We start from the raw sequence: 22321 nt of genomic DNA on the forward strand, positions 1-22321 counted from the left end.
AGAGTTAAAGCCGAATGCGTTTTCAATTTATATAGTAAAACATTTTTTACTAAATTTCACACATTTTAACCCTTATCGGTCGTACGTCACGTAGGAGGTGACAAGTTCGCATATTTACCGAAACCAGCTACAACCTAGTGAGAATCACGCATAAAAAGCTAGCGTCCGATAAGGGTTAAATGTCCCAAATAGTCCACATCAATTTTTGTATTAATTTAACATAAGGTGAATATTTAGTAAAGTAACGCAAATATGTCAAAAATGAACGCAAAATTATAACATCCATAATATATTAATCATCATTGAAGTACACGGAGAAAATATTGTAGTAAGTAAGAATTACTACAAAAATTTATAATATTGGAATATACTGGAATTATTGTCGAAATTATAATGTGTGCAATCTTTAATGACGTATATTCACGTGCTCACACTAAAGATTACAGTAAAGTAGTAGTTTCTATAATAATTTCAGTGCCAGCGTTTTTTTTTTGTAATAATGTTTACCACAATATTTTCTCCGTATATAAAATATGTTATTTTAACCCTTATAAGTATTATTTTAACACTTGCACATGTTGAGTATCAACTAAATATCAAATATTCAGATAACATAAATACAGTATATTAAATTAAATTAACACATGAGTATATTAAAAATTTAACATAAATACAAAGTGTTTTTTCTAAACAAGTTCGAAAACACTCTCTGAAGTGCATTACTTTTTATCGTAAAGGTAGAAAGAGAGCGGGAGTGGGGGGGGGNGACGACGACTCTGTCGCCTGTCCTTTTCTTCCCCAGATCTGCGCATCATTTTTGCCTATCTATCTATGTCCAAAATAAGCTCATTAGAATATTAGAAACCTGTCCGTAATACTCGTCGCAATACGGGCGGCAGGATGCTACGGGAGTCCGCGTATCTCGTCGCTTTTTGTTTCGCCGCAGGTCTTCATGTCGCTCCGCACCTTCGTACGGATTCGCGCGCGCTGTCAGGTCGATAGTTTTCCACGCTCTCTGTCGTGATGATTTTTGCTCGTCGCAGCCCGTGGCAGCCGTTCACACCGGTAAGACTGGTTATATCCGCGAAGAGTGCCGCTCGATAAAAGAATCCTCTTGGTGGCTCTTTGCAGGCAAGTTCAATCGATCGTTCCCTTTTAGCGTTCTTGCGCGCGCGCGCACATCCAGCAACATACTTGGAACGTGTCGCTCGGATACGTAGCGTATCTTACGTGCGGATCTTATTTTATGCGATTAATTGCGTCTTACGCTTCTTTTTCTCTTTCTCCCTCCTTCTTATTTTCCCTTTCAAGAATTATCGACTCGGTGTGTCGTATGAAAAATAAGAAATCGACTCTCGAGGGGAGAGAGAATGGAGAGAGATACCGCGGCTATCTGGCGGTTAAGCAATAACATCGCCGTCCTCGCGATATCGGTATTCGACCGAGTCATCGCCGCTTCCTGTTGAGGAAGCCACGGTCGCGGTCGACGCAGGGTCGTACGTGGCGACGGTGCAACAGCTGGCCCTTACGCACAAGGGCGTGGTCACTTTTATCCGAAATAATCGCGCGTGCGGCGCGAGCGAGCGAGAGAGAGGACGACAGAATGAGCGAGCGAGCAAGCGAGCGAGCGGCAAAACACGTCGAGGAGAAGAAGCGCGTCGCGCTAATTACCGCGAAAGTATCGAAGCCGCTAATTGCGCGAGCACGCGAGTCATTGACCCTCCTCGCCGCCGCGAAGAGTTTCGTGTGCGTTCCGGCGTTCCGCATCCTTTATGTCTCCGTAGGTGCGCAAGTGGCCGCAGGAATGCGCGCCTTGTGCTTTCGAGCGAACGCTCTGCACGACGTGGCATCGGGAGCTTCGTCGTCGCGTTCTTCTCCTTTTTTTTCTTCCTCTTCTTCTCCTCCTCGCGTCAACGACGCGTGATATTATTCTCCCCGGGTCTATGCTTTAGCGGCGCGCGCGTGTTCAACGTTACCGACTTACGTAGGTGCGAAGAACGCACCGGACGAAATCTCGTTCCCTCGATTTTCCATCTCTCGTGGGCGTCTCTCGAGATCTTCTCTCGTTTCCTCATTATCATTTTCCGTCGTCTTTATCTCCCTCTTTCTTTCTCTCTCCCTCCCCCCCCCTCTCTCTCTCTCTCTTTGTCGTTCCACTTCGTTCGCACGTCAGCCGAACGGCTGTACACTTGCATGGCACTGCGACGCAACCGTTCCCGTATTTCCTGTGGATTACTTGTCGAGTGAAGGAAGAAAGGAAAAACGCGCGCTACTCGGTGCACACGCGTTTCATTTATTAGATTCGCGGCGTATCTCGCGCTGAAGCCTCTGCGAACAAAATTGAACACCGACAAAATTGAATTTTGTGCCTTACCCGGCTTCTATTAGCGCCCATCCCGGTCACCTCTCCGTCATTTCTCCATAAGTCACGTTTGCAGATTACGAGACATATGTTCTCATGCATATTTATAACGGAATTAGATCAGCGCGCCGAATGATCGGCAAGGACCCTAGGCTCTGTGCCGGCCGGGCAACCGAAAACTTTCCTTGAATGCCGGGGAATACCGGAGTACTCTACGACTCATCCGCGTTTCTGAAAGCAGGAATATTCAAACAGTAAGAATGGCAGTCCAAGAAGAGTCGCCAACATCTGAACCATTTTTAGTTATCTCTCTAAGATTTGAATTATCCAGCGACGACTTTTAACCTATCATTTTTACTAATTGTTCACCATCGGAGCCTTCATGGAAAAAATATTTGATGTTTGTGGCTATAATCACGTAGTGAAAGAATTAGTAGTTATAGTCAGGAAAAAATTAGTAATTATAGTTGGGAGAATCATTTTTTTTTTGTAGTAATTGTTACTATAGTGTTAGTAATAATAACAAAATAACATCTTATAAGGATATTACAGGCATATGTGAGTCACTCACTTTTCTTCACTTTTAAGAAAAAAAATGTACACACATTTCTCTCATTTTTTTCTTATTCGACTTGAACCCTTTCAAAAAAAAACTCGGTCACAAGAAATTATATTCAGTAACTAGCTTTTTTAAAGACAAAACAAAAGATTCAATGAAAATAGAAAGTAACAATGACTCTAACGAGACAATTTCTATAAAGTGAAGAATTGTGATTTTATTTTTAAATTACTTTTGTCAGTTGTGTCAGAAAAACAGACAATGATTATTATGAGCACACCTGACTGTTTTCTTTAAATTAGTATTAGTTTTTAGAGTATTAGTTTTTTTGAATATCATTCTTAAAAAACTCTTAAAAAGTTGACTAACTAGTTTACTTTCAACCGGAAAACCTGTAATTTAAATGTCTCTTATTTCTAAAATTTGTTTTTGTTTGACAAAGAGATCTGGTATATCTTGATATCCTGGAAATATATTGCAACGTAGCTTAACTGGACTCAAGTATTATTTTTATTTTATTTCATTAAATGTATCTGAAAAAATCACAAAAAATTTTACTCTTCATTAAATTTCACTACAAGGTCGGTTTTTGATCTCTTAACAGTATAATTAGATAAACAATTTAATTTCTAACGTACGAATTATTTAGAAAAGACACACTTTTACTCGCTTCTTTTAAAGCTGACTCATTATACTATTTTCTTACTTTTTCAAGAATGAAACTCAATTTTTTCGCTATTTTTGACAGCTGAATCGCTCCCATATTTGATATTATTACTACTTCTTTTATGCTAGAACAAAAGACCGAAAATAATTATAATTTTAGCGACATTAACCATATTTTCTTCTCAGTGTTCAATATGTTTGCTTGCTCAGAAATATTTAATCACAAATCGTGCAGCGATCAACGGCTCTGTTGATTCGGGAAACGTATAATATAATATTACCCTTTCCGCGCCCCTTTCAAAATGACGCCGATTGTTTCAGCCACCGCATCGTATCGCGTACACGCTTCATTATTATATTACTGGGCCAGTTATTAATATTTAACGTCATCGCTCTGTATCCGTTTAATCGACGTCGAATTAAATTATAGGTATGATTTCGCAAATACGCGTCGGTGGTTTTCCGTTGCGACTCACGGTGTTACGTTGCAGATAATAGTACAAATTATCATGTCAATCACTCGATACGCGATTATATTAAATGGAACCTCCTCGGAAAGTTTGCGCAAGCGTTAATTGCCGACGGCCGTAATCCCACAGTGGCCGCGGATCTCGATCTAATTTTCTCACATCGCAATCAGCACGACGTGCAAGCCATTGCGCGACATTTAATTATCGCGTGATTATACCGTCGTCGAGAGATTCGCGGTGTACATTTGGAAACGTCGCACGAAATGACGCGTCTTCTTTTTCTATGCATCGTTCCGCGATGCGCTTCACGAGAAACTTCACCGCCAAAGTCCCATGTGTGTGTTACGATATGTATACTTCTTTAAGGCGAATCAGTAAAAATATTTTTAATTGAGTCAGCAAAGAGACTATTTCATCGGTAATTAGTGAGTGTCTGCTGTTTTTCCAGTGGAACCGCTTCCATACGTCACTCCTCTGTCTTATATTTCACTGATTTCTACTAGAGTCCCTAGAAGACAGAGTTTGGCTATTGCAACAGTTTTGTAATAAAATGGCGTCTATCGCGTCGCAGAACCCATGCCTAATAGATTGAATTATATATTGTTTTGAATAAAGCATTAATATTTGTGGTAAGGTAAGGTGGTGGTGGTGTAGGTAAAATTATTATATCGTTTCTTGCACTATTAAATTAATCTAGTAAACATTAACATAGTAAATTATAAATCATGCACATCTATTTCATATTTATAACAAAAACGAACGGATTATAATTAGAATTCTAACTTTAGAAAGTAGTTAACTAACTATATGATTACAAATAATTAAAATACAAATGTAAATAAGTAAGAGTCAAAGTCGACTAAAGAAAGTAATTTATAGCAGCAAAACAATGGCTATGCATTCGATGCGGTTAAATGATTTTTATTCAATTCCATATATTTTAGAAGACTTCACTTTAAAAATTATGTTTATAAAATTATGTTTATAAACATATTAATAATGTGTACAATTAATAAAATGATTTTACTTTTATGACAATGAGACAATTACGATTATTTTGTCATTTATATTACTTCTCCTGTTCAAATTTGCCTTATTTTTGCGCTATTTCTTATTAGTTCCGCCATTTAATAGTAAAAACTCAACCAATATAGACGGTCAGTAGGCAGACTCTACTTTCTAGGGACTCTAATTTCGATCAGTGGAAGTAAAATTTCACTGAAAAATCTGCAGTACACAAATTTATTATGCTATACCAAATCTACGTTTGCGGTGATTAAATTAACGGCTCCCATGCTCCTTGTATGCGACTGTATGACACTGTGTTTGCAAATTTCATCAATAATGGGAACCGTTACGAGATTTTACCGATTGCAATGCAATTGCTTACTTATAACCGAATCATCAATTATAAATAAAGTATTTTAATGAAGAATATATCAATTCTACTTTAGAGAATATGTTCCAGGGAAATATTCGGATATATTATTATTATTTACCAAAATTCCTACGGCGGTTCATCCCTCATTATATTTCTCCCACCGATATTCTATTCATACATATACATATCGATTTTTTCCTTCTCTTTGCAGGGAAGAACCTGTATAATAATGAGCACGTAGCAATTAAAATGGTGAGTAAAGTTTACGTCTTCATGATAAAATGTACTCAAAGAGCGGCAAAGTTGCTTTAATTTGTTTTTTTATAATTTGCGTACACAGTAAAAAAATAAAATGTTAATTACAACATTTTTTACATGTCCCAGAAAGTACACTTTGAATTTTAAGTTGAAATAACTCATTCATCGTGTGTTATTTGTTCATAAATTGAAAATGTTAATTAATTGATATTAATACATTTTTTCCAATATATGATATTAATTATTTTAATTAAATTATTCGTAATAATAACGTTCGATTTTAGCAAATTTTATTATTTCTAATATCAAAGAGTTTGATCGTTTTAACTTATGTTAATTTATAAAAAATTAAAAAAAACAGTAAACAATTTTATGTTAAATTGACGTATTTATAATATCAAATGTAACAAAAATGCTATTTTCCTACTGAAAAATTGATTTTTAATCGCGTTTTTAAGATATTAATGACTATACCTGAATTTTTTTTAATTATGTACCATTTAGATGATTAAATTAATATTGTATTTGAAAAATGTGTTTACCACTAATGGGACTCGACTCGGGAATTTTAAATCTTGAGTTGCCTATCTTAAGTAATCTACCACTACTGTGGTCTAGCTACAATATATTACCTAAGTTCTAAGATGGTAATTGTTACAGTAAAATTAACATAGCTTGTACGTAAATTTTAACATATACAATATCACCAGTAATATTCAGTAAAATTAACATTTTTGTTAATCGGCACTGAAGTGTAAAATGTATCATCCTAATATTTAGACATGTTGAGTATCGATTTAACGCAAAATGTTGAGATAACAAACACAATATGTTAAATTAACGAAACAATTGTGTTAAGAGAACTTGAAATAACATTTCATTTTTAAAGGATACACAAAATGTATTGACTTATTAAATTGACATAATGTAACACATGTTCACATGAAAACGTCATGAAAATGATAATATATCAACTTATTAAATTATTAAATTGACACAATATAACACATGTTCACATGAAAACGTCATGAAAATGATAACATATCAACTGTATGTTAATTTTACATTGAACTAATAATCAAAAGTTGTTAACACAAAAAAAATTTTAACATTTAGACGCAAGATTTTTTACTGTGTAATTACAAAACGCGAAGAAACTTGGATTCTCTTTAACGACTTTTGGTTTTCTACACGATTGCAGGAACCAATGAAGTCAAAGGCACCACAGCTACATTTAGAGTATAGGTTTTACAAATTATTAGGTTCACATGGTGAGTGTCACGTTTTACGTTAAATATTTTGGCTAATGAGAATTAAAAATATCGGACGTAGTGAGATATATTGTGATCCGTCGGTGTGTTGAAATCCGCAACTGTATCGTACCGTCGAATAATTTAACAAACTAAAGTATCGACTTGCGCAACTTATTAGAGACGTTTACAGAGAAGTGGCGGCGGTAGTTAATAACTCCGTGGCACTTGGGATAAATCGATAACGATAACTGAACAAACTGTTCTCGATACGTCAATGCCATTAACCCTTCGTTGTCGGTGACGTCGCACACGAAATAATTTCGTAGCCGCGCGCGATTCGATACGACAGCGCACGCGAAATGTGTAATTTCCTTCAATTTTTGTGCGATCTGAATTAGCCAAATTACGGGACAAGCGCGCGTGTAATTTTTGCATTCTTGAATAAAGCCCGACGCGGCGATTAGCGTCACGAGTCGAGATTGTATCGGGGGAGCGAAACAAACGTATCGCGTTTCCATGTAACAGAGACTGTTCCACATACACTGCATTATTCCTCAATGGTAGATTCTTCAGCTAATTTGGTCTTTTCTCGGCGAAAATGTCGAGGTTATTATTTATCGCGGCTCAAACGTTTCTTTCCTACGTTATAACCTTCTCTTGTAGATGCGCTCGATAAACAACATGACAGTTCGTATCTATTCTTTAAATGTGTCATTAGAAAAATACATTTTTCTCTCAATTATATCCGTTTGAAGGATTTTATATATATATATATATATGTAATCCGTTGCCAAAAAAATATTATATTTAAAATATATAAATGTTTTGAAAGTCTCGGTGTATTTTTCAAGTAGTTGGTCCGTAATTTTATTTTCTTAGGAATCTTTTCAAATTTGAACAACATATTAACGAAACATGGTCTACATACACATTAGATTAAGAGCTTGACTATATCGAAGTTGAAATAATTAAAGTCCAAGTTAACATTATTTACATGTATGACAGATATGAACACGATATCACGTTTTTAATTTTAGCAATTGAATTATTCTTACAATTTTAATGAAAAACGAGAAGACGATAAGACAGACTTATAGAAATATTATAAAAAAATTACAAGATCGTTGATCACCCAGTTTATATACGATATATGTGGTATATTTAGAAACATATGCCTAACATAGGCAGACTTAGCAAAAAATATATATGTCAAAGCGCGATAAACAGCTATTTCCTTATAAGTTTTGAAACATTGTAAGTTTTTAAACATATAAATTTGGTTGATATTCTTCTATAGAGTGTGAAAGCTGTATAAATCATGTTTATAAACATTAGCATAGATTCGTCGAGCTTCTTGTATTGTATTAGCTATTATCTTTCTAACAATATTGTCACGGATAAACTACCTCTTAAGTATACAGTATATAATAACTTTAAAAAGAAAAATATTTTGATTATATGATTTTCTTTATCTAGTCGTTTGCTAAAACACTTTCGGAGTGCGTGTTATAGTTATAATTCATTTATTTTGAAAGAAAAAGACTGAATTTTCATCATACACTTTTTTTTTTCAATTTCTTTTAACATTTTTTTACTTTCCCCGCTGAAACCATTTTCCAAACCAAACTTTCGAGATGCTATCTACACCTATCTCTCTCCGACACCTCTGTTAACACTACATTTCCCGAGTAAAAAAACTGGAATTCAAAGAATTGAATTGCCGGGTCGCAATTATCTTTGATAACGGTACAAATCGCAGAAGTCGTTTGCGAAGAATTCACCAAGTGTCGCGGATCTCGGCGCAGCGAAATATTACGTTATATATTTGCGTCGCTCCACGAAGAGTTAATCGGAAACTTCGAGTTCTCTCGCGTGTACATGTATTCTCGATTGTGTTGTCAGCGAGAGATCGCGTCGCCGTCGTCGCGGAGTTTATTAACTGCCAGACCTACATACCGCCGCCACGCGTTTCGCGGCTCGTTCTTACGTACGTACGTGCGAGGCGATACGCACGGTTAATTAATATTAATCGTGAATATAATGCCTACGTTTGCATTTCTCTGGGCAGGGTAATATTTCTTTATTTTGTTTTGCTTTTGTTTTGTTTCGTCTCAATCTCGGTATAGTTTGTAACACAAATCTAGAGGGTATACCGGAGGTGTACTACTTCGGCCCGTGCGGGAAGTACAACGCCCTGGTGATGGAACTCCTCGGGCCGAGCCTCGAAGACCTCTTCGACATTTGCGGCAGGAGGTTCACCCTCAAGACCGTTCTCAACATTGCCACACAGCTCGTAAGTCGAATTATCGTAACGATTCTGGCGACAGTCGGGCGCACCGGCGCGAAATTAATTATCGAACATCGCACTTCTCCGAGGAGAGTCGCGCGAGAGCGTCAGACCGCGGGAGTCCAACGAACCCCGCAGCTTCGATCGTCTATCGCTCCTCCGTGAATCTTTTATTTTCATTTGCTATCTGTTTGAGGGACATCGTGTTCTCGAAGTGTATCTCGAGAACATTAACGTGTCCAGATTTAGACAGTCTGCAGTAAATTTGGCAGCAGCTTTATTAGTCGATGTGTAACGGTTGTATCCTTTATAAGTTATATTTATTACATAAAATGATGAAATAGCTATATGAATTTTAATATGAAAAATATGTCAAGATTTATTCGAAATAGTTTCATGTGTAAAATATAAATTGGAAATCTGAAAGTAGTATTTCAGTGAATCTGTTGCTGCATCAATAAAATACAAAATTGTCATCGTTGCATGATATCAATTTAATGATTAATTCAATATATTTGCTCCATAAATGTAATTAAAATATTGTCGAGTTTCCATATTCAATTGTCTCATGTTGTGATAACCATGAAAGTCCTATCTGGCTGGAAAACAATCGCTTGAAAATGTAATGACAAATTCGATTATATTGCAACAATTTAATAAAACGCGCGAGAACAATATAATCCATATAATTTTGCTTGAAAAATATTCACGTGAAAAATTGTTGCTATAAAAGAAAGCTCGGTTGTACGTGGATACAAACGTTAATGTGTTTCTTCTTTTCCACAGCTCCATAGGATAGAATACGTTCATAGTCGGCATTTGATATACCGCGACATCAAACCGGAAAATTTTCTGATAGGACGATCCACTACCAAGCGGGAAAAGATCATTCACATAATCGATTTTGGACTAGCCAAAGAATACATAGACTTGGAGACAAACAAACATATTCCTTATCGGGAACACAAGAGTCTCACTGGTACGGCGCGTTACATGAGCATCAACACGCATCTTGGCAAAGGTAACGGGCGTTTACTTTTCTTTCGTTCTGTGTGCGCTGCATGGTAAATCGCGCGCCACGGTAACCGCGGGCGCGCTTACGAGAAAGTGTCGGAAACGCTGGAATCGTTTAATCCTCTCCGCGGATACTACGAGATATGTTTAGAACATCTCTCTCGTACATCTTTACAATCAATCTTGCACTTTCAAAGCGAGTATCCGAATATTTATCATTAAATAAATACTTTTATTTATTATATATGTATTTAATTAATAATAATATATTACTAAATAATACTTATTTATTTGTTACACATTGGGAGAGTTGTGTAATAAATAATTTCGTATTTTTTCAAATAAAACAAACCGTTTGTATTTTCATGTTGTTATAAAGAACGATGGGTAAAATAGGCCAATACAATAGGCTAATACAATGTATGCGTCATATTGACCTATGGTTTTTCGCCATTATTTGCATACACGTTTCATACATTTATGAAGCATAAAAATGCAAACGTTCGATTTTATCTGAATTTATTTCAGATAAAATCTTTATAACAACATGAAAATACAAACGGTTTGTTTTATTTGAAAAAATACGAAATTATTTATTACACAACTCTCCCAATGTGTAACAAATAAATAAGTATTATTTAGTAATATATTATTATTAATTAAATACATATATAATAAATAAAAGTATTTATTTAATGATAAATATTCGAAATTACCTTTTATACAACTAAATAATATGGACAATTACATAGAGATAAGGGTTAAATGTGCGCCATTGTTGTTCTGATGAACAGAGCAGAGCAGAAGGGACGACCTGGAGGCGCTCGGGCACATGTTCATGTACTTCCTGCGCGGTAGCTTGCCGTGGCAAGGGCTCAAGGCCGACACGTTGAAGGAGCGCTACCAGAAGATCGGCGACACGAAACGAGCGACGCCGATCGAGGTGCTCTGCGACGGCCATCCCGAAGAGATGGCCACGTATCTCCGTTACGTCCGTAGACTGGACTTCTTCGAGACGCCGGACTACGAATACTTGAGGAAGCTCTTCCATGACCTGTACGAGAGACGCGGTTTCGTCAACGACGGCGAGTTCGATTGGACCGGCAAGCCGATGGTGCGTATTGAGCCCGTCGGGATTCCCCGCTCGCGTTGCGCAAAGAGCCTCGGTAAAGGAAGCTTTCTCGGGCGGCGGATGTCACCTTTGCATGTTGCTTTGCACTCGGGGAAATCGGCGATGTCAACGTGTCCGTTCACGTTGACAGGTTGTGTCAGAGAACCGCGCTGATAACCGTTGTCGCGCTGTGCAATAAGAAGAAAAAAGAAATATTCAAGTCGATAACTGTGGCCTCGCGCTGACGTCACGCGTATAATTTTCTGCCTAATGTGTATAAGAACACGGTGTTCTTGCTTTTTTCATATTGCTTGTTTGTCTGCGCTCGCGCTACCACGCTAATGCAATTGGATAATCCAGTTGATATCGGTTACTAAATTCTTACTCAATCGTTTCTGCTCGAAGTGAGTCGCGAAGTAAGCCGCGTCGTGAATTATTTTCACATTCCGCGATAACACTCGCACGCGCACACTTTGCGATACGCGCGCTATGACAAAAGACGCGGTTTTCTCGACGCAACGGACATTACGATTACTCCCCCTCGCGAGTCCTTTCTCTCAGAAGTTCAATTAACACGTTAACTGCCACGCGCATTTCGGAGGAAATCTCCGTCAGGCCAAATCCATTAAAATTTTTTGATAAGAAATATTTAAGTATATTAATTATACGATTCTGAAATTACTTATTAAACTATGTAATTTTTTTTAGTTTTATATCGTACTTTATACTGTCAGTCACCGGTGACTCACGCGGCCTAAACGGAAAGTTCAGTGTCAGTCACCGGTGACTGACGTGGCACTCAACGTGTTAATCGCTTGTCCGCGAAAGTGTCCGAATCGGTTTACATTGGGTAAGTAAGTCGTCCGCCAATGTCCCAACAGACTCGCGACGCGGTACCGGCGAGCGCTCTCACAACTGATTTTTAACGTTTGCATGCTGCCCCTCCCCTCTTCAATGCACTATCTCTAGCCATCCAACTTCGAGAATCTGAGAGTGTTGCGGATAGCGGCCCCCTCGCACATCGGCAAAACCAAATCCGATAAGGTTGGTGACGGAATCCCCGCCGGCAGATATCGGTACCGAGAGTAATTGATCTTTGACATTTTTGCGCTCTCTTGCTGTACAATCACTCCGCGATGTGTAATTTCCCATGGGGGAAACGGGTACGGGAAACAAAATTTAGCCTCAAATCAATGATAGATATTCTCATGTAAGCAAGATTATAATCTTCTTAGAAGATTTTTAGTCTTGATTTAATTGAATTTGCATCGATGCAAGTATTATTTGCACTCAATTCAAGACTAAAAATCGCCTAAAAATATAATATTATAAAATTCTTGTTTATATAAAAAAAAATATCTATTATTGATTCAAGACTATTTTTTTCTGTACGGCCAGATACATTATTTCGCCGCTAGATGTTGCCGGTTTAGTCTTGAAATCTCAAATATATTTTCTTTCCTTTCTTTTTTCAACGTTAAATATTAATCGAACATTGTCACGTTTTGTTGTTGCAATAAATACCGGCCGATTCCATTGTAGTCGCATAATTGCCGCCCGATCGGCCTTATCTAAGTCTAACGCATTGTGATGTCACCAGGTCTTCTGTTAAGAGTAAATTAAAGTGCGTGCACAGTCCGTCGATAAGTTTATGCTCGCTTTCCAGCCCCAAGTATGTTATAGCCATACACTTCGCACCTTCTTACGTGAGATACATAGGAGCGTACATAATGACGTCGCCTTCGTCATCGTCTCGTTAACTGATCGAAGTATCTAAAACGAGCCTTTTTCCGTTTCATTTCAGTCCACGCCCGTCGGGTCTCTTCAAACCGGCCAGGAGATCGTCGTGTCGCCCAATCGTGACCGGCATCCCGCCGCTTACAAGGTATACCTACGTTACCGCCGTTCTACCCGAGCATGAACGTGTGCAGCCTATCTATTTGTTAACCGCATGGACACACGCCTCATTAGCGAAAGACGAAAGACAGAATTTTAACAACGACCTTGATTCAGACCGTTTACAATCTCGGTGGAGAGGAGAGAGACTAAAACGAGATCTCTTTCTCTCCCTCTCCCCCCCTCTCTCTCTCTCTCTCTCTCTCACTCCGAAAAGAGAAGCTCTCGATCGCGTTTGCTCGCGGGGGGTTTGCCTAGATTAGCGGATTTGCCTAGATGTCGCAATGTCGAGAAGGGGGAGAGCGAAAGCAAAAAAAAGACAGCCACACATCGCCGTTTTTCACTCTGTTCACGAGTCCAGTGCGAATCACGATGTCAATTTGTAGGAGTACGATGATTTTGAGGAGGACGTAGTCCTCATGATGGATGAGGTTCGCTTCGAATTGCAAGGCCAATATGTAAGACATCTCTCTAGGTTACGCCTCGATGAATCGACTTCTTCGTGCATGCTCTTTATCTTATCGACGAGGAGATGATGCCACCGCTCTCCGAGAGACACATTCGCGTTGTATAATGCGCGTTATTAATGAGTTTTCCTTTCAAGCTCGTAAAACAGAGATTTAACGAGCGCCGGCCGCACAAACTCACCCGCGTGTGTTTTCTCGACGACGTCTCTCGCGCGGAGTCTCGCATAAGCCATAAAGCGGCTCGCGTGTGTTTATCACGTAGTCAATATAAGAGTGTGACTATTTGGCGAACGGACGATCGACGGGTTCATAAGAATGACTGAAATTCTGCCGGTTAACGTCGACTGGGAATGATCGAATATCGATATGAGCTCAGTGTGACAGGCGACTCTTCCTCTTTTGACCCGCGACGCCGCGGTGGATTCATGCACGAGGAAGTCGCTTTGACACGATTACTTAGCGCCGAAGCCTTGCTTTGTAACAAGCTAGAGTCAGAAAATCTTTCTCACCATCTTCCCGTAGTTCGCCCATACGAGATATACGTAAAACATTTGAGCGGTAGGCAGTGGGACCGCGCACAGATAGTCGTTTCACTTGCCGTCGACCAGTGAATTACATACACACACACACTCTCTCTCTCTCTATCTCTCTCTCTCTCTCTTTCACTCATCCCCGCAATGCAGAGACTAATATCGGATTAGGACTTGTCCCGTGATCGTTCCGACGAATCATACTCGCGAATTTGCTCTCGCTAATCGTCACGGTCATTGTCTCCGAGAGATTTCTCACCGAGACGGTTCCCTCCATTCCTCTTCCCCCCTCCCTCCCTCCCTCTCTCTCTCTCTCTCTCTCTGTGAGGAACGTTTCCGACATATTTTTTTTCTCTAACTGTCCGTTGAACTCCGCGGAATTGCTTAACGCGACGCAACTGCGATATTTGTCATGCTTGTTCCTTCAGGACGTGGCAGGTGGAGGGGTGGGAGGTGGGGGCGGTAAAGGGGTGGGAGCCACGTGGCCAGATACTGTGAAGCAGTCAGGAGCCGGTGGTACATTGACACCTGCTGACAGGCACGGCTCTGTACAGGTGAGTTTACCTGCGCATCTTCCTCTCTCATCTTCCTCTCGTGTCATTCCTCATCTCTTAATTTTCCAAAGCGGCTCTTTCCTTTTCGACTTACTTTGCGTCTTCTCTCATCCTTTTGTTTTGGTCGATTGCTCACTCTCGATCAGTCGGGGGAGGGGGGTAGGGGAACGCGCGACGTCGAAGCTCACGACGACGTTGAAAAGCTTCCTCGATTTCCCCGTCTCCGTAGGTTTCCGTGGCCACCGTGTAGATTTCGAGGGATATTTCGCGTCTGTGTATGCGTGTGTGAGTGTGTGATTTCATATGCGCTACTGATCACTCATTGATTAACGACGAATCGTTCATTGTCTCTTCCTGTGACTCTTATCTCCTTCCTTGTGTCTCTCTCTCTCTCTCTCTCTCTTTCTCTCTTTCATTATCTCATAACGTCTTTCGACTTATACAAGATGTCTCAGTCTCTATACCAGGAGTAAACTATTCGCTCTATTTCTAGACAAAGCACCACTGGATTATGGTCAGTTAGTTAGAAGTCTGTGCAATTTGACTTGTTGCGGCATGTTGTCTTTGTGTCGATTGATCTCGACTCTTACCTTGTTTCTTTGATTGGACGTGAAATTACTAATCCGGTATTATTACGACCGTTTGCCCACACACCCTGCACTTTACAATAACAAGAGTGTCGTTGTCACGAATCGTGTAACTCTCTCGAAGAAAGATCGGAGTACAGTTATTTACGCTTCCTTTTTTTATTCTTTAGAAAATACTGCTTTATCGGTCCTACTCGCAATAGTCTTTCTTTTCTTCCTCTTTCTTTCTCTCTTTTTTGTTCTTTTTTTTTCAACATCTCATCTCTTTGTAAGATTTCTTATCTAGTTCCTCTTATCTAGCATAACTTGCAAGTAGACCTTTGGACAAATTAATTTGTGATCTGTATCACGTCTCGTAGTCCCCTCTTTCCGTCAGTCTGTAGAATTGCGATTCTTTCCGTGTATTCTCACGATAGTAACGAAAAGTAAAGCCTACATGGAGATGCAAAATACCCTTTATTGTATAAGACCCTTTTGTACCCTTGCATATAGATTGATTCGCAATAATATCGTGTGATGTATATAGGTGGTATCGTCCACGAACGGGGAACTGGCTAACGACGATCCGACTGCTGGCCACTCCAACACACCAATCACGGCGCCTCAGGAAGTGGACATGATCGACGAAACCAAGTTAGTAGCAGTCTATTTTATCACAGTCTGTCTCTTTGTCCGTATTGCTCTAAATACGATAAACTTTCGAGCGAGCGAGTTTCACTGTGCATGCACTGCCGCTATACGTTTCTACATACGCAATGTATTATTAAATTTCATTAGAACAATCATCGTCGGGAGAGCTTAATTAATAAGACACGTACGGACAATCTAACAGCATGTGTTAGAGGACTCTGAACGTTCGAATGAAAACAATAGAGAGATAAGCATGCGTACATATATATAAATAAATTGAATGGATGTGTCAAGGGGCTTGCTCTAAGCTCTGCTTGTGGCTTTTATTTTCAGAACAGTAATTCCACTGATACGCAAACCCTGTCCTCGATGTGGAAAGTTGTTGTTACGATCCTTACAAGCATATATTTCCAGAACCAATCCCATTCCCGAACTAGGTTTGTTGCCCCAATATAAATGGCCAATTCAAGATTTTTTTTTGCGCAACATCAGGAGAAAATACAACATTCGTTAACCGTGTTCTGTTAGATTTATTATTATTATCTGTAGAAATTTTATATTATCAGTCTTGTATGACGCGTACCGTGTTACGGATAATACTATCTAATCAAGTGTATCAGGACATGTATATGTGCATTTATTTCCCTTTATTAAAAGTATACACTTTTTTCTTCATACGTCCTTTGTTTCTTTTTGTTACTCCGCTTCCTTGATCCTCTTTGTTGTTCTATTACAGACGCACAATCCGAATAACGATGTTAGACATTCATTCCGCCGCTGCGAATTTACGGGGCGGTTTGAATGAAAAATCAAAGAATTCAGGGACGCATGGTACTCACAACAATTTATACTCAAGATAATGAACGATTAAATATACCGGTTATCTGACGCAAGCCTTTGCCAATCATTATATTCTTGTAGTTTAGATCAATATAAAAAATTCTCTACCATTTTACAATCACTCAAAATTTTGATTTATTAATTACTGAAAATGGCCATATATTGAGAGGCTTCTTTAATTAATAACTCAAAAATTTGCGTGTTTATTTGCAATATTACCATATAATTGCAGATTAGACCATTCTAAACGAAAAAGTCCTTTACAATTTTACAAATAACCACGCAATTTTTGAGATATCAATTAAAGAAGCTTCCATACACGACAATTTTCAATAATTAACCCTCTTAACGGCAAGGATTTTCAACGTATCCAGGAGAATGAGATTGGATTCGACTTGTTTTCATTTTTCATTCGATCAATGTGCAAAATAGGTAAAAAAAGCAAATGATAACATGAAACATTCCTAACGCAGAGAAACAGCGCGTGCATGTTATAAAATAAATAAGACGCTGGGGTCGACCCCAAACTGAGCGTTAGATATAATTTTGCGTGACGATTGTTTGCAAAATAATTTTGCCTGATGATTGTTTACAAAATGATAGAAGATCTTTTTATTCATACTGACCCAAACTACAAATATATGACGGATGGGGCACGGCTTGCGTCAAGCACCCTGTAGACGTTGTTTCTGCTCTCACATCCCTCCGTATTTTTTGACTCTCCTCCGTACATCCTCACACAGACAGGTAACTGGAGTTCGCTTTTGTAAGCTTCCGAGTATAAATATCCGCGGCTTTTCATGCGAAGACCTCGAGAGACTATGCAACGACCGGCATGTTAATCGCGCCCGATTAACATGTAGACACTAACGACCGCATTCTCTCGCGATCGGCGATAACCCGCGAACTCTCTGCACGGCCGTTCAGAATGCCGCACTCTCTGTATCCCGCTGCATGTCGGTGTCGACCAACGAGAGACGCTGCCAAGGAGACGACTCTAAGTCCTATTAGTGTTTGCTTCATTTCCAGATGCTGTTGCTTCTTCAAGCGCAAGAAGAAGAAAAGTGGAAGGCAGAAATGACTGTCCGTTATCGTTGGTCTCGGGGGGGCGGTGCAGTGCGCGGTTAATAGTGCCGATCAGCCCGGGGCGGCGGCCGGAGCGCGCGGCGGACTCACCGCCGTGGCGACGTCGAGGACGGGCGGCAGGCGCGTCGCCGGCGGAGGATTGGGCGACGGCAACAGGGACTCCAGCAGCGCCGATCCTGAGAGGGAAGCCGTCACCCTGTTGCGCGTCGGCAGCCGCTCGGCGTCCCGGGACTCGGTGCTGCACACCACCGTCACGATGACGCCGACACCGACGCCGCCGCCGCTGTCCAACTGAGCCAGCGCACCACCACCACCATCGTCGGAAACATCCTAACCCGTCTGTCGTTGCTGTTATCATTTGTGACCCGGTGGACGGTCGTCGCGGACTGTCGAGGATCGAGAGTGAAAGCGCTTTTCTCACCGGCCGAGCTTTTCGGCAGAGATAAGCGGACTCGAGGACGACGACGACAAGGGGGATTGTTCGCCTTCCTCCACCAGTCGCTCATGGTCGTCGCGGCCGATGATGACTTCTCGGTGTAGTGCGTCGGAGTTCCGTGGTACTTTGTTTATCACTGCAGTTAGAATCGTTCTAGGTACTGTTCTGTGTATAACGAAAGCGTGTCGCGCGCGACTGATCGGCTCGAGTTCATCGGCGTTTACTTAAGACTCTAGACTCGCTGCTCGAATGCTTGATTACCGAACCTTCATTAAAACTCACACGAGAGCTGCCGGAGACTTTCCTTCGTTTCTCTCACCCTGGTTTTTTTCTTCTTTTTACACGTCGTTCGCTGTATACACGGAGTGTCGTTTGAACAGATGAGACACAGGGTCGGTGGAGCGATGCACTTTGCGACTGATGCGGAGAGTTTGCTTTTCCCGCACGGGGGAAATTGATTAATCGCTGGTGTCTCTCGAGTGACGAGCGCGTGGCGGAGTTTGTTGCAATTTTAACGGGTCAAATTGGACGTAGCGTGGTGCTGGTTCCGAGCGATCCCCGCGGCGGCTCTCCGCTGCGATCACGCAGGTTTTAGCCGAGCGTTCGTTCGCTGATACGCGACCTCTCGTCCTTTAAACCGTTGAATCGTGCGAATTCAACGGTAATAAGATTTCTATTGAAATTTCCACTAGGATTAAATCCACGATTGATTCGGTAAATGCATCCTCGGCCATCGACAGCCATCTTTTCAGATATCAGCTCCTGTGATCGGACCCGGTACATACTTCCTTCCAGCTGTCCTGCCCTATCGTCGTGAACAAGTCGACGAATATTCCTCGTGGCCTCGAGCCACTGATATAGGAGTCGAGGCGTTTGGCGAATCCACCACTCACCTACTTACCGAACGATCCCTCTCGTTTATGGCCGAGAAAGGCTGATCTCGTGCTATTATAATTGCTATTATTGTCATGATTACATTTCATCTTGTTGCTGCCCTTACGGATTACTACTACTACTACTGCTATTATTACTACTACTATTACTACAACTATTACTACTCTACTAGTGCTACGATTACTATTATTACAATATATCTTTCATTATTATTATTTTATTTTATTTTTCATCATTATTATATATTACGCTCTATTATTATTATTAATATTATTATTATTACATTGATCCTTCGCAATCATCATCATGATCGTTGTTCACGATCACCGTTCCGACTTTCATTATCATCATCATCCTCATCATCACTGTCCTCCTCATCGTCCATTAACACGTTGACTGCCACGTAATGGAGGGAAAGAGAGGGGGTCACTCGTGAGCGGCGCGATAATATTGATCACATTTCATTAATTTCTAAACCAATTGCATATATAACAAATGAAGTATGTAACGAGGACAACATGGAGCTGATGAAACGAGCTAACGAACATATATGAACACATTTCGCGGATTACTACACATTTATTTACCGTGTGTGTTTACCTTTTGGTGAATCGGACTTCAGTTGAGCGTTGAAATAATCCGTGAAAATCAGCGTGGCGGTCAGCGTGTTGATTGCGTATCGACGTATGTCATCGCACCGACGCATGTCGCCGTTGACTCAGAAAGAGAACGGCCGTCGACGGCGGCCGTGACGACGGTTCGTCACTGGTAAAAGCCCGGATCATCATCCCGCATTACACAGTAGGAGTAAGGAATTGACGTACCGATGATGCTGAGAGAACTTGTTTGTGCCTACGACTCTCTCCTTGTACCACAGGGACGCTTTTTAATATACGCCGCGTATATTGCGATATAGTTTGTATACGCGTCGCGATTCTCACGTGTTGCGGCTCGTTGCGGCGAAAACACACCGCGTTATCGTATACTTGAATTGTAAACGAATCGAAGCTACACAGATCTCATTGTATTCACACGCCCCCCCGCAGGACGATAATCGAGCATAGTGTGATCCCTTCCTCCCCGCCCGACTTGTATCGATCGAGAGATTTCGATTGTCGCGAAGTCCCGGTTATACAGTGATCCGTGAAAGGCATGAAACTGAAACGACGATCGCGCTCTCTCCGCCGTTCGGCACCTCGGGATGGGATCGAGAGTACGGAATTTGTACATACGATAAGTATTCTTCTACCTTTCTCCCCATTCTCATTTCCCTTTCGCCGGGTTCGCGAGTAGAAGAATCGTCTCACGAATCGCGAGGGTGTATACTGTTTACAAAGCGAATACTCCCTAATTTCGTTAGCTTGTATTTATTTTCTTTTTCGAGTTCTTTCATTTTTTTTTTTTTTTTCATCCAAGAGAGACACATGAGATGACGATTCTGATGTATTAGAGTATGTTTCTAGTATGCGAGCATTTTGTACAGCGAACAAACGATTTCGCGACGTTAATTCCGCGTGGTGCATGGTCGTAGTCCCAAGAGAGAGGACGAAAAGAAGAGAGCAGAGCAGTATTAGCGGTTACATCACTATATAAGCGTCTTTCGTCGAGAGAGACGAGATACCGTGGAGTTGTGTCCTTGTCTTTAGCAGTCCGCGGCGTTCGAATTAATTGTCGAAGTGCTTTCTTTCGCGTTTCTTACACTGCCCGTCGTTTTTCTACACAGAGTTCTACTCTCATGAACGTACCGATAATTTCGTCACCGTCGCGCCGGGCTGACCGCCGTGATATACTCATTCCTCCGACTGAAGAGCGCGAGATATCTTCTCGTACGTAAATAACATCATCTTCGACGCGAGATTTGCGCGAGATCGTTGTTACTTTTTCAGCGGATTCCATCTGCCACTCGCTCCTCCGTCTCGCATCTTTCAAATTTCCAGACGCTAATCGCGCCAGCGAAATGTGCCCCCCCCCCCCTCCTGCACTTTCCAAAGCAATATCAGTTTCGGTTTCATGCCTTCCGAGACGAGAAATTATCATATGTGAGAGTGATCTATCGTGAGGACAATTGAAAATAATTACATTTTACATAACATATCGATGAAGTAAGGTTTTTCTGTCTTGTAGACTCTAGCGTATATAATGAAAGTTTAGTAGCATGTAAAAATGCGAACAAGTTGAAATTACGTGACACCGCAGTCGATTCGTGCTCCGCCAGTGTGTATATCAGTTAGACGAAACGAGAAGGAAAACGGAAGGAAGAAGGAACGCGGAAAAAAAGGAGAGAGGAGCAAAAAGAAAAGGAAACACGATTTCTTTCGATACGAATTCTCCTCCACCGAAGAGAGTGCATTTCTTCGTGGACAGTACTTGTTTCTTGCTCCATACGTGTCATCGCGATAATTCTCAATGAACGAGAGATGGATGAGAGAGAGGAGCTAACCGATCCGCGCTCCAAATCTATTTCGATGTTCTTCGACGAAGCGACGAGGAGCTGCTGCGTGCGAAAAATAAAAAAAACAAGACGAGAAAAGGGGAAACAGAATAACTTGGAAAAATTGGTCTGGAAACGAAAGGAAGGAAGTGCAGCCGAAGAAAGAGAGAAAAACTCGAGCACAGTGTTAATGATGGAGCAATAATGTAAAAGATTCAACTGTAATGACGATCTCCGCTGCGAACTTACTCAATCGTTATTCCCCATGGTGTCGTGAGGAGAGGAGAGCATTATAGGGAGGAGCAGAGAAGATTCCTACGAGAGACACTTGAGATGAAAAAATATATGCGAACTCGAGGGAGACATGGGAGAGCGAGGGCCCTGGAAGCTGAGTTGCCGTGTTGATCGAACGATCAAGTAAGTTCCGGGAAAAATTTAGAGTTCCGATTACGTTACGGGGAGAAAAGTAAAAACATTTGCTCAAGTGGAAGAGAAAGTTACATCAGAATGATATCAAAATGATGAGTAAATGATCGAATCGTAATTGAAAAGTAAGTTTTTTTTCATAATCATTCTCAGGCAGAACAAAAAGTCATATAAAAGTCGAAA

The 22321-nt window shown here is 40.6% G+C and overlaps 1 protein-coding gene across 5 annotated transcripts in view; it reads left to right on the top strand.

Annotated features, from left to right (window-relative positions):
* The window catches only part of LOC106742725 (casein kinase I), a 48397-nt gene extending 27024 nt beyond the window's left edge, over positions 1–21373 (top strand). The window contains exons 2-10 of one of the 5 annotated variants that reach the window (XM_014615930.1): positions 5650–5690; positions 6898–6967; positions 9076–9242; positions 10023–10257; positions 11045–11364; positions 13166–13246; positions 14683–14808; positions 15922–16028; positions 17877–21373. In XM_014615930.1, the coding sequence (XP_014471416.1) occupies positions 5650–5690; positions 6898–6967; positions 9076–9242; positions 10023–10257; positions 11045–11364; positions 13166–13246; positions 14683–14808; positions 15922–16028; positions 17877–17946 (1217 nt within the window). In that variant the 3' untranslated portion in view covers positions 17947–21373. Of the gene's footprint in view, positions 1–5649; positions 5691–6897; positions 6968–9075; positions 9243–10022; positions 10258–11044; positions 11365–13165; positions 13247–14682; positions 14809–15921; positions 16029–16358; positions 16668–17876 lie in introns of those variants that run through there. The other 4 variants (XM_014615927.1, XM_014615928.1, XM_014615925.1 and 1 more) reach the window with 4 other exon arrangements.
* Positions 21374–22321: the final 948 nt, after the last annotated feature.

Source organism: Dinoponera quadriceps, unplaced genomic scaffold (assembly GCF_001313825.1).
Source record: "Dinoponera quadriceps isolate SergipeBrazil2010 unplaced genomic scaffold, ASM131382v1 scaffold589, whole genome shotgun sequence".
Taxonomy (NCBI): domain Eukaryota; kingdom Metazoa; phylum Arthropoda; class Insecta; order Hymenoptera; family Formicidae; genus Dinoponera; species Dinoponera quadriceps.